This window comes from Carassius auratus, chromosome 12 (assembly GCF_003368295.1).
Source record: "Carassius auratus strain Wakin chromosome 12, ASM336829v1, whole genome shotgun sequence".
Lineage (NCBI taxonomy): Eukaryota > Metazoa > Chordata > Actinopteri > Cypriniformes > Cyprinidae > Carassius > Carassius auratus.
In genome coordinates this window covers 12002840-12016796 of record NC_039254.1, presented here as the reverse complement: position 1 = coordinate 12016796, position 13957 = coordinate 12002840, and the positions used below count along the sequence as shown (strand labels likewise).

Below are 13957 nucleotides of genomic sequence, written 5' to 3'. Positions count from 1 at the left end.
AATGAATGAGATATTACAAAAAGAAAAGTACAATAAAATATTTTAATTACACAATGATAATTTATGGAAGAAATTCCATTCGGACAACAATAAATCATGATTTTGAGCTATTTAAGACACTATTTACACAAATTATTATATTGTTATTGACTGTAACATCTTTTAATTCATAAAAATAAGTAACAAATTATTAAAATAATTAATAATCATTTGAACTTCGACTTAATGTAGAATATACCAGCTATACTGTGAGGACATGCTGAAAAATGTCGTTCATAAAGAACGTTTTCAGGGTCTTAAAAATTTAATGAAACGGTGGAGAATACTAAACAGATCTGACAGTCTCATATTTTGAAAAGTGGTGGAGAGTTTCGAGGATTACCGTTACCACTGAAAATCCCAAGTTTACTTTAATAAAAAAAAAAAAAAGAATTTTATATTGATTACTAGCCTACATGAAAAAATTACAAATACATAAACATACATTAAAGATAAAATAACGTGTCTGATTCATGAATACCATTTTTTGAATCAAAGATTCGATTCAGTTGGAGAATCGATTCTCATCAGCAGTGTTTACTGTCAGCAGACCAGCGGATAAGCTTTTCCGTCTGATAAGGTGATCACTTGCTTTTGTTTCCGTAGACGTGCTACTTATCCCACCGTTTTGATGATTGAAAGAACATATCCGCATTTTCTGCAATCAGATTAAGTTACCGTATTTAAAGCAGAAATATAAACTTGCTCTGTAGCTAACGAGCTGTTACATGTAGCATTAGCTAAACTCAGGTAACTTATCCTGTATATTCTGCAGGATAGAATATATAATACTAACACTATCACCACGAGACAGACTATATCTGTACCTCACCTTGATATTCAAGGCTTGAACAACTGTTTTAACTGGCAGTTGCTCTGTTATTTCTAATGCAGTGCTGTTAGCCTGCAGATGGGTAAACAAATACCTTCAGTGTTTGTTTACCTAGATCTGCTCTACACTGAGCTTGCAGATGATATGGATCCTGATAATGTAATATGAAAATAGACAGGAGAGTGCGATCATTGCTTATATTGTTGTTTGTTTTGATATTGAACATATAACATTATACTATCTATCTATCTATATATATATATATATATATATATATATATATATATATATATATATATATATATATATATGTATGCAAGTGGCTTGCATAGGTCCCTCAATACCTAAAAGCTGTGTATGTAATGCATTTTTTCCTTCATTCACTTATCACCACAAGAGCAGACGAAGTACACTCTGCAATTAGATCCTCATAATATTAGAAAATAATGACAAGCCTATTAGCCAAAATTTGTTACATGTATTATTCTACTACATGGGTAATTTACTCTCTCAATGAGTGTTAGATGAATATGTGTAAAATGTGTCAATCCCATGTGTAAATACAATGTGTGTGTGTGTGTGTGTGTGTTTTTGCAATCACTACAGTAAGCACAAACACCCACATGCCAATTAGATACCTAGTCACCTGAGAGTGATCTGGAGGCTATCCTTAGCACCACATCTAGCTATTGCCTCCCACAGGACAGACCACTGTGGCTCAGCCCCCCTCCTCGGTCAACCTCAGAGGGCTTTGCCACAAGATGCTGTGTATGTGATCAGAAGGCTGGTTACAATCTCTCTTTGTTAACCTCACCCTCACAGGGCTGAACAAACAGACTGACTCTGCAGAGCTCTCAGTAGCATCCACCTGGACGGACTTTCTGGTTTTCGACCCTTTGCAGGTTGGTAAAAATGTTTGGCTCTGGCATGATAGTGATATTTTTTAAGCGTATTTGAAAAATTGGAATATTGCATGCACTTACAGAATTTGATACGACTTGTTTTTAACGCATGTGTGCATTTGTATAAGCTACTGAAGTCTACTGAAAACTGTTCAGAGAAAAATTTACTTTCAGTGCAATATATGTATATATAAATATCATTGTCACATCTTTCCCAACAATTCCACTTGATTAGACCAGATGTTTTTAATCTAGGGTTCAGGGGACCCCCAGGGGGCTCCAAAGGAGTTCTAGGGGGTCCATGTAAAATTCAATTAAAATACACATATATATTACATCTAACAGTAGAGGACTATAATAAGCTAAAATATGTAATAATTGTTTTTAATAACAGTATTTTAGACGCGTTTAAAAAATGTATTTTCATTGTATAAATTGGGTCTTTATACAAGAATGCCTTTTTCAAAATTTTAGGAGAGGGTCCCTCAGACAACTACGATCATATTTTGGGGTCCGTGGCATCTAAAAGATTGAACACTCTGTTTTAAACAACGATCAGTAATTGTTACATTAGTCGAGCTCACACATGGCTTTTCGTCAGATTTCACAGCTGCGGTGTCTTTAATTGGAGAGCTCAGATGGAGAAAGACGCTGTAGGGCTCAGGGAGATGCCAGTGTGTGTCGGGCCCTGCTGGGCCGCAGAAACCATGCACTTTATCACCCAAATGAAAGTAGTCCCTTACTGCTCTGCTCTTTTAGTTAGTTTTATTGATGGCTGTGTGTGATGTGCCTCCTCTTCCTCCTGGTCTCTGCAGGATAGCGGATCAGGTCTTGAAACATGAGCTCTGTGGCAGTGTTGACTCAGGAGAGTTTTGCGGAGCACCGCAGTGGCTTGAAGGACGTTGATATCACAGGTATGACGACTGTGGCAAAATTAGAGGTGAAACTATTCTTCTACACGATTCATAAAGCATCATACTGTAATTATCAAAAGAATGCAAAAAAAAAAAAGTTGTTGTGTGCATTTTTAACAATTCTTTTTTTTTATCGTCTGTGATTAGGTAGAGTGCCAGAAGATGAAGCCTATATACCGACCTATCTGGAGGCCTTTCCGCCTTTACCGGACAAGGCCACTCCAGGTGAGAAGACCGGTGAGCCAGCACGTGCCTGGAGCAAAATCCGACCCATCAAAGCCTCTGTCATCACTCAGGTAACATATATATAATCATCCACTGAAGTTTATGCAGTCTGAGTAAGCTGCACTGTATCTTTACAGTGTAATTGAGGGCCTGTCACACCTTTTCTACTTCTCTTTGCACCTTCAGGTGTTCCATGTTCCTTTGGAGGAGCGGCGGTATAAAGACAACAGTCAGTTCGGTGAGGGTGAGGAGGCAAAAGTGTGCCTGGATATCATGCAGAAGACCGGGGCACATATCGAACTCTCTCTTGCCAAGGACCAAGGCCTCTCCATCATGGTGACTGGAAAACTGGAATCGGTTATGAAAGCGAGGAAGGAGATTGTGGCCCGACTGCAGACTCAGGTGTTTTTTTGAGTCTTGCATTTGAAATTCGATTCACTTACTGTATGTTAAGAGTTATGTTTCAATGCTGAACTTCTCAGGCGTCAGCGACTGTGCTTATTCCGAAAGAGCATCATCGATTTGTGATCGGAAAGAACGGGGAAAAGTTGCAGGAGCTGGAGCTGAAAACAGCCACCAAGATCGCCATCCCCCGCTCTGATGATCCCAATGCCAACATCCGCATCACCGGCACCAAGGACGGCATTGAGAAAGCTCGCCATGAAATCCAGCTCATCTCTGCTGAGCAGGTAACCGTCGAAGACAGATGAGATGAGGTTTTTCTGTTTCGTTTGTAATTCAGTCTTATTATGACCTCACTGTTTGCTTTAGGATAAGCGTGCAGTGGAACGTTTGTCTTTTGAGAAGGCTTTTCATCCATTCATCGCTGGTGCATATAATCGACTCGTTCAAGAGCTTAGTCAAGAGACCGGCGCTCGTATTAGCATCCCGCCACCCAGCGTACCCAAAGATGAGATTGTCATTACCGGCGAAAAAGAGGCAGTTGCAATGGCGATTGCCCGTATCCGGGCCATCTATGAAGAGAAGGTGATTCACAATTACAAACATTCATATATTGTTTTTTTTAAAGAAAAAATACATTTATTTGCCAAAAGTGGATTAAATTGATCTGAAGTGACAAAAAAATAAAAAATAAAATAACACAAGCAGAAGCACTCTGTTTTTGTGCATGTCTCTTTAAATGCAAATGAGCTGCTTCCCCCCGCCCCCTTTTCCAAAATAGGGCTGGTTTTATAACTCAGATACTTCAGATACTCTGCTAAACAACATAATATGTTTTGTTTTGATGATTATTTAAATCCTAGTGAAATTTCCTGACTTGCTCTTTAATATTCACAAGCAGAAACGAAAAACGACCACAATCTCAGTGGAGGTGAAAAAATCTCAACATAAGTACATAGTAGGCCCCAAGGGCAACACCCTGCAGGAGATCCTGGAGAACACAGGGGTGTCTGTGGAGATGCCCCCTCTGGACTCCTCATCCGAGACCATCATCCTCAGAGGAGAACCGGATAAACTGGGGCCGGCTCTTACCCAGGTGTACGCCAAAGTCAGTTGTTTTGACATTTTTTGGGCCTTATTTTCAACAGAATGGATGCAAAAGGCAGCTGTTCACATGCCACTTGTGTGTTTTGCAGGCTAAAAGTGTGATAGTGGTGGAGGTGATTGCTCCGGCTTGGCTCCATCGTTTCATCATTGGCAAAAAAGGACAAAACATCAGTCGCATCACTCAGCAGCTTCCTAGGGTAACATTTAAATGAGAAGTCAACCTCATGTCTTTCCAAATCTGTAAGCTCTTCACTCATCTTCACAACACAAATTAAGATATTTTTATATCTGACCCTCCATAGAACGCTTATTTTGAGAAAAGAAGAAATCATTGATTAAAGTCATTATTTTTGTTTTCTTTGTGCACAAAACGTATTCTCGTAGCCTCATAAGATTAAGGTTGAACCACTGATGTCACTCGATTATTTTAACAATGTCCTTACTACCTTTCTGGGCCTTGAATGTGGATCTGTAGAGGATCAGAAAGCTCTCGGATTTCATCAAAAATATATTAATTTGTGTTCTGAATTTTTTTTTTCATTATCCCTTTAAAATCCAGTTGCCAGAAGTATAAAGCTAATGTACAGGCTATAAATGTCATCTGTGAACCCTTTCATACTTTATTTAAAATCTTAAATTTGTCTGTTTGTCATCATCAGGTGCATATAGAGTTTACTGATGGAGAGGAACGTATCAGTCTGGAGGGACCAACGGAGGAGGTAGAACAAGCTCAGGCTCAGTTACAGGAGATCATCCAAGACCTTGTAAGAGAATCTCTTTTTAGCAGTTATTTTTTTTTTTTTTTTTTTTTTTTTGCTGTTGTTGTTTAAAAAAAAGTGAAATTTGGTTGCTGAGAAAGGTTGCTTCATATCTTATAACTGTAATATTCCAGTTATGGTTTGTTTTTAAGGTTTCTGCCTTTGTGGAATATAAACAGTTTACGTATAATCCAAGTATTTTATTTTCCTCCTTCCAGATGGCAAGAATGGACTATGCAGAGATTAACATTGACCAGCGTTTCCACAGACATCTCATTGGCAAAAACGGGGCCAACAGTAGGTTAAAACCCTTTCTGGAGTGTTGAATCTGAAACTTTAGTCATGTTTAGAATGCCTGGATAGAAACAGAGCTCATAGCACAGATAGAAGAGTGATGTTTGAATACTCAAATAATTGTGGTTTTACACATTATTTGATTACAAGCAGTGCACAGTGAAAATATTCAACAGTTGCAAATGTACATCTCATCTCATTGCCTTTACAACAGAACCTGAGAAAAATGTTATTCAGTGAGTCTTTGATCAATGAACATTGCAGATAAATGAATTATTGGTGCTTTCCCCAGTAAATCGGATAAAGGAGCAGTATAAGGTATCAGTGAGGATTCCTCAGGACTCGGAGCGCTGTGGGCTGGTTCGTATAGAGGGCGATCCTCAGGGAGTACAGCTTGCTCGCAAGGAACTGATGGACATGGCCCAGCGCATGGTGAGACGTTCTATACGGAAATGACAAGAGCGATCTGCATATGAGGCGCATTTGCCTGCATGGTTTCAGATTTGCCATTTTCTGGCATCTTTAGGAAAATGAACGCACGAAAGACCTGATAATAGAGCAGAAGTTTCACCGCACTATCATTGGGCAGAAAGGAGAGAAGATCAAAGAAGTACGGGACAAGTTCCCCGAGGTGCTCACAACTTCATTTTGTGAAATGCAGCGACAGCTATATTCTGCCTCATATTTTTATAGCATTACACGAGTGATGATTTCATTCAGGTGATTTCATTTTCGCAGGTCATTATCATCTTTCCAGACCAGCAACAGAAAAGTGACATCGTACAGCTCAGAGGGCCTAAAAACGAAGTGGAGAAATGTGCAAAGTTTCTGCAGAAACTCATCGCTGAGCTGGTACAAGAGTCCTTCCTGCTCTCAAATAACATTTGTGACTAGTACAAGGTCAAAGAAAGAGCAGCTATTATGATGAAATGATCATACTCTGCCTACAGATGACAAGCTCTTGCTATGCTATTATAGTTTTAAGTAAAGCCCCGTTCACACCAAGAACGATAACTATAAAGATAATTATAAAGATAACGATATTAGCGTCCACACCAGTGAACGATATTGTCTGTGTATTCTAAGCGGACGCGCGTCTGCTGCTTTAAATTCTGGAGCTCGTTAAAGCAGGATTGATTCTGATTGGTTGACAATGTTTTTATCGTTCATCGGGAAAAAAAAAATCGTTCTGAAAGTGATTCCAACGATATCGTTTCTCTGTAACTTTATTGTTATAGTTATGGTGTGGACTCTGCTATTCTTTAATATTGAGAACGATTTTTAGAACTATATCTTTATCGTTATCTTTATAGTTATCGTGCTTCGTGTGAACGGGCCTTAAGACAGCTGAGAAGTAGTTTACTCTTTGAATGACACTGAGGTTTAATGTTTTTTGTAGTATATTAGATTTGTAATTATATGTTCATGTTAATAGGTTGAGAGCAGTTTCTCAATTTCTGTACCCATCCACAAGCAGTTCCACAAAAACATCATTGGCAAAGGAGGCGCAAACATCAAAAAGGTGAGGACACCTTTTATTACGATTCGTAAAAATGACTTGTTTTGAATACTACGAACGTTTGGTTCCCGAAATCAATACAGTAGGTCTGTCGTTATTATTTTACCTTTATTTAAAAAAAATAAAAATGTTTGGTTTTCAATAACAGCACTGATTAGTAGTGAAAAAAACTGCACTGAGAGCATTGGTGGCAGAGTATTATAGCATGGCCACAGAATTAAAAAAAAAAACATTCAGCATCTGAATAAATGGGGTATTTTTTTGGGGGGGGGGGGGTTAACTGCTATTTAAATATTGTGTTCATGTTATTGTTTTCTTTTTTATGAGAGAAATCGTTGCTGTGTAAATCTATATAGATACGTGAGGAGACCAACACCAAGATTGATCTCCCAACGGAAAACAGCAATTCGGAGACGATTGTAATAACTGGCAAGAAGAGCAGCTGTGAAGCCGCACGAGATCGGATTCTCGCCATTCAGAAAGAGCTGGTGAGCGAAGCAGGAAGCTAGTAAATGTATTCTAGCTCTAATTCCCAGTTTTTCTTCTCTTACACATTCTTGCTTGATCTTTCAATTCTCCCAGGCCAACCTGAAGGAGGCCGAGGTTTCCATCCCAGCCAAGCTGCACAACTCTCTGATTGGATCCAAGGGCAGTCTGGTGCGCTCAGTGATGGAAGAGTGTGGGGGTGTTCACATCCACTTCCCCGCTGAGGGCTCAGGGCTGGACAAGGTCACCATTCGAGGTCCTGCAGAGGAGGTGGAGAGAGCCAGGAGACAACTCCTGCAGTTGGCGGAGGAGAAGGTGAGTAATTAGATGAAGATTTAAAGCAAAAAAAAGTTTGAACTTTTGAATCATTAGTTTTTTGTCCCACCAGCAAGTCAACAACTTCTCAGTGGAGCTTCAAACCAAGCCAGAGTACCACAAGTTCCTGATAGGCAGAGGAGGAGTTAATATCCGACGGGTACGGGACCGAACCGGAGCACGAATCATCTTCCCGTCACCAGACGAACCAGAACAGGAGCACATTACCATCATGGGTAAAGAGGAGGCTGTATGGCTTGCCCAGAAAGAGCTGGAGACCCTCATTAAAAATCTGGTATGTCGGAAGAGAAAGTAAAACATTTGAGTTAGTGTTTCTTGGGATGCACTTCATGCAGTTCATCTGTCCTTTCTTTTCAGGATGACGTGATAGAGGACAGTATGGTGGTGGACCCCCGGCATCACCGTCACTTCGTCTGTCGGAGGGGGCAGGTTTTGAGAGAGCTGGCGGAGGAATATGGCGGTGTAGCTGTTAGCTTCCCTCGCACGGGAACACACAGTGACAATATCACTCTCAAAGGACCCAGAGAGTGTGTTGACGCTGCTAAGAAACGCATTCAGGAGATCGTTCGAGATCTTGTGAGTTCCGTATTCAATCCATGTCTACATGTTGCATGTAAATGCAGTGGCTTTTTGACCAAGAACAGCATATACACTGCTGTTCAGCATTTTTTGAGAATAAGAGAGTTCTTTCACAAACATCTTACTGATCCTAAACCTTTGAATGGTTGAATGGTAATGTATGTTGCCTGCTTAGAAAAGGAATCTTAGAGAAGAGTAGAACATAAACTGTAACATTTACATTTACATTACATTTAGTCATTTCGCAGACGCTTTTATCCAAAGCGACTTACAAATGAGGACAATGGAAGCAATCAAAAACAACAAAAAAGCAATGATATATAAGTGCTACAACAACAAGTCTCAGTTAGCTTAAACGCAGTACATGTAGCAAGGGCTTTTAAATAATATAAGAAATGAAAACAAAAAAAGAATAGAGCAAGCTAGTGTTAGAGGTCTTTTTTTTAACTATAATAAATGAAAAGAAAATAGAATACAAAAAGATTAGAAAGTTTTTTTTTTTTTTAAGAATGGTGTAGAATAGTTAGATAACATGTTCACATATTCACATTATTATTGTTAACAATAACACACAAGCACACACATATGCATATATACAGTATATGCATGTATGTGTGTGTGTGTTTATATACATATATATCTTGATTGTATATTGATTGTCATTATCTGTTAATGTGTCATCAGGAGTCACAGGTGAATGTGGAGGTGTTGATTCCTCAGCGGTACCACAGAGCCATCATGGGACCCAAAGGCTGCAAAATACAACAAATTACACGGGACCATGAAGTTCAGATCAAATTTCCAGACAGAGAGGAGTCTGCAGGTCTCTTCCTTACACGCTTCGATTAGTTGAGGCTTTTTTTCATTCTGTTAAATGATGAGTAGAATATTCATGAGCTGTGTTATTTCTTGTATTTGTGGCTGGCAGCTCAGGAAGCTGCATCTCAAGAGAACGGGGATACAGACCTCATCCCTCGCAAGTGCGATATCATCACTGTGACGGGTCGAGCTGAAAAGTGCGAGCTGGCTCGTGCAGCTTTACTTGTAAGGAATAATGGAAATTCTAGCTGTCTCTTTTGTCCTGTGGTGGATCGTTCTCTTTAACACATTTTTCCTTCCTTTTTGCATCCTAGGCCTTAGTTCCTGTGACGATTGATGTTGAGGTTCCCTATGACCTTCATCGTTACATCATTGGACAGAAAGGAGCTGGAATAAGGAAAATGATGGAGGACTATGAGGTAGGCACATATTGAATTGTACTTTCTACTACCTTTCAAAAGTTTATTATATTATTATCAAAGTTGAAAACAGTTGTGTTACTTCATATTCTTGTGTAAACCATGATGCCATTTTCAAGATTCTTTGATGAATAAACGGGATTTATTTGAATAGAAATCATTTGTCTTATTCTAAATGTCTTTACTTTCACTTTTGATCAATTGAATGCATCCTTGATGAATAAAAGTAGTCATTTCTTTAAAAGCTAAAAAAATCTTACTGACCCCAAAGTTTCGAAACGTGTAGGCATAAACAATCCATTTTTAATTAATTAATTGAAGTGAACAAAATCTTGTTAATGGGACAGGTAAGCAAAAAATGAAAATCCTGTGATCAGTTACATCACCCTCTTTTTATTTTCTTCTGTAGAACACAAAAGAATATCTTTCGAATAATGTCCAAGCTGCTATTTTCCATACAATAACAGTTGACTACAGTCTGATGAGTGGATGTTCATGTGTCTGCTTGTACTGGGCTGTGTAGGTCAACATTTGGGTTCCTCAGCCTGAGCACCAGTCAGATATCATAAAGATCACAGGACAGGTGGCCAGTGTGGAGCGGGCCAGACAGGGTCTGCTGGAGAGAGTCAAGGAGCTGCAGGCGGAACAGGAAGATCGGGTACAACCTCTGCTTAACACCGTCACAAGCTGTGACAACAATTTTCTCAAATGTACTTCTAGAAAAATCGGATGTATTCTTTTTTTCTTGGCTGTTTGTAGGCTTTACGGAGCTATAAGGTGATGCTTTCAGTAGACCCCAAATATCACCCCAAAATTATAGGCCGCAAAGGAGCCGTCATCTCTCAAATACGCAAAGACTACGATGTCAACGTGCAGTTCCCTGACAAGGGTGATGAGCAGCAGGTATGAGAGCAGATTGTTTTGGAAAGAGCATTTCCTCATTCTTTAACCCAGACTGGGTTCATAACCGTCATCCTGTTTCTGTGTGTTTACCTCTCAGTCTTTCTTCCTCTAGGATGTAATCGTGATCTCGGGTTATGAGAGGAGTGCTAACGAGGCCAGGGCGGCTATAGAGCAGCTGGTGGCAGCGCTGCAGGAGATGGTGAGTGAGGACATCCGGCTGGACCGGCGGGTCCACGCACGCATCATCGGAGCACGCGGCAAAGCCATTCGGAAACTCATGGAGGAGTTTAAAGTAAGTGACAAAACTATAGAGCATCTACATTAGTCAGAATATCTAACATAGTAAAAAAAATTATGCTATTATTATAATTATTCAGTTTATTATTAGAAATTTTGAAGCACGATATTTAACATAATAGCAATAATAATCAATAACAATCATTATCAAAATTATTATTAATTGTTGTTATTTTTATTATAAAAAATAATCACCATCACCAATATTTAACATCATAATCATAATATTAATTAATGATGATTATGATCAATAACAATCATTATGATAATTATTATCTGTTGTTGTTGTTGTTGTTATTAATAATAATAAATTATTAACATCAATATTTAACATAATTAACATAATAATATTAATAATGGTAATGATGATCAATAACCATCATTATATGTATTAAATAGTATTATTATTATAATTAAAAAAATATTTGCCATCACCAATATTTAACATCAGAATCATCAAAATAATATTAATAATGATGATGATCAATAACAATCATTGATATTATTAACTATTATTATTACAAATAATTACATAATTGATATTTAACATAATAATAATATGATAATGATGATCAGTAATATCGTTATATTTATTATGAACTATTATTAACCATCACCAATAAAAATAATAGTAACTACTATTGTTATAGATTTTTTTAATTATCATAATTATCAATAATAATAACAATTTGTATTATTACTGTTATATGACAAACACTTACTATCATCAGTAGTAATAATAATAATAATGATTGATAATTTAGATATAAATTAGAATACAAACTGTTTTGTTCCCAAATAGTGCCATAACTATATAACGTCTAATATTAGTAGTCATAATATTTATAATTATAATATTAAAAAGTATAACAACGTTTATGATAATAGTAGTAATATTATATATTATAAAAATTAACTTAATAATAATACTTGAGAAAAACATTTAGTTACTAAAACATTTAATTATATATGTATTTAATAATAAAAATACATATTAAAAATGAATAATTCAGCCAAATAATAGCTGTCTCTTATTTGGTTCATGGGATCCTTAATAATTTTCTTCTTTTTGTAGGTTGACATACGTTTTCCTCAGCCAGCTTCAGAGGACCCGAGCAAGGTTACTGTAACTGGACTGCCGGAGAATGTTGATAACGCCATTGACCATCTACTTAACCTGGAAGAAGAATATGTGAGTCAGGAATCCACTGCAAATGACTCTTTCCAAACCAATATATTTCATCACTTGTGTTTTCCTTTCTTTTGGCTCCTCGCTCACTCGTCTTCTCTCTTAGATGTTGAGTGTCACAGACACCGAGACTATGGCAGCTTACATGAAGCCTCCTTCAAAGACGATGGGGACAGGAGGAAATGACGAGGACAACAAAGCTTTAGTAAAAGGCTTTGCTGTGCGGGACGCCCCTTGGAATGCACAAGGCAACAAGGTTTAAAAGAATGTGTTTACCACGGTAAAAGCTTGATTTGCTGCTGTCACTATCATTGTCATATCAATGGTTTCCTTTTTCTTTTTTTTTGCAACATTCAGGCACCAGACATGAGCAGTGCCGAAGAGTTCCCCACGTTCGGATCTGGAATAGCACCGAAACAGACATCTGCATGGGGACCCAAAAAGTGCTGAACGAAACCGAAACGACCTGCCTCCAGATCTCACATCTCTGGCACTCGAGAACAAGAACATTCCATATTTTTGCTCTCGTCTTTCTCCTGGTGCGTTTAGTGCCCTTGGAGGAGTTACTTCTGTCCTCTCCTTCCTTTGACTGAAAAGTTCCTTATCATTGGTGGATAAATGTTCTTCAGCACTCCTCGAATGCCCGCAGGTGGTCACACATCACTTCCTGTTGTGCCAGTCTGAACGGAACCTCAAGTAGCAGTTACTGTCATTATCCTGTCGTTTTCTTGAGTTGGGTGACAAATGGCTAGGCACTGAAGAACGAGGCAGATGTTTTTATTTCTTGGACTATTTATTGCAAGAGAACCCCTAGTTCACTGTGTAGGAGTTCTTTTTTTAAATCCTTGGCTGTTTTTATTGCTCTTTTTATTTATCTCTCTCTCTCTCTCTCTCTCTCTCTCTCTCTCTCTCTCTGTGTGTGTGTGTGTGTGTGTGTGTGTGTGTGCGTACTCGGTTTGCTAAGTTTTCACTCTTTACTGTAAGAGAGATGAAGATTGGACAATACTGAACTTTTTTTCAAATGTTTTTCTGTATTTATCAGTGTATATATATATGTCTGTTATTTATTAATTCTCTTCAGCGACTGAATATTCAAACTGATAGGTGTGAATGGTTTTGAAGCATAAAAACCATTAGGTATTATTTTGCAGTATGTTTGGTTTCTTTTGCTTCGTTGTGTGTGTGTGTGTGTGTGTGTGTGTTTGTGTGTGCTAGATGTAGCTCATTTTCAAAAGAAGTGCGTGTTGTGTGATATACTTTGAATCTCAAAATGTTCAAAATTTGCTGTTTATATTTGAAGTATTTTTCACTTCACCTTTGTCTAGAACTCCCCAAAAGTGGAGGAAACAAAGAGATTTGTGACTTTAATTTCATAAGATTCCCATTTTTCAACCAGAGCATACATGACAAACTCAAGAATCCAAGTGAAAAGTCTCTGAAAAATTGTTTATTAACAGAAGAAAAGACTATAATTAAAGCAACTGTATGTGTGTGTGTGGATTTTTGAGACTTTGGAGCCCCCTTCAGTCAAGAAAGTGGAATTCAGGGTAAATATATCCCTTTCGTTATTACAGTGGATTGTTATTATGCGATGATAAACCGCTCTTTTATCAAAATTGCATACTCGTTCACTAAACTCTAAACTTACATCAGGAAACAAGTTTGGTTGAAGCGTGAGACAGAGAGAAGATATTCGCCGTTCATATGTGGCTCTGTGGAGCTATCAGTATATTTCAGAACATTTGTTTGAGCGTCACAACGAGTCTGTTACGGTCACATTTGCTTACCCAATGACGTGAGCTTGTTTGGATGCTTAATAATAGAAGTATTGCAAGTGTTACATTGTTGAGTAAAGAACCATTTACAACCATCCGAAGATAGAATCACTATCGACCTTAAGAAGTTAATGCCATAGGATATTTTACCAAGATTTAATG

The 13957-nt window shown here is 38.0% G+C and overlaps 1 protein-coding gene across 1 annotated transcript; it reads left to right on the top strand.

Annotated features, from left to right (window-relative positions):
• Positions 1-550: 550 nt before the first annotated feature.
• Positions 551-13501, top strand: LOC113111862 (vigilin-like). Its single transcript, XM_026277024.1, has 28 exons — positions 551-619; positions 1694-1773; positions 2589-2687; positions 2835-2983; positions 3099-3314; positions 3395-3601; positions 3684-3899; positions 4216-4422; positions 4511-4618; positions 5081-5185; positions 5398-5476; positions 5766-5905; positions 6000-6104; positions 6212-6325; positions 6909-6995; positions 7349-7480; positions 7575-7793; positions 7867-8088; positions 8172-8390; positions 9078-9216; positions 9322-9437; positions 9527-9631; positions 10155-10289; positions 10391-10534; positions 10647-10826; positions 11907-12023; positions 12127-12276; positions 12378-13501. Exons 3-28 carry the CDS (start codon positions 2612-2614, stop codon positions 12468-12470), a joined length of 3780 nt encoding a protein of 1259 aa, XP_026132809.1. The 5' UTR covers positions 551-619; positions 1694-1773; positions 2589-2611; the 3' UTR covers positions 12471-13501.
• Positions 13502-13957: the final 456 nt, after the last annotated feature.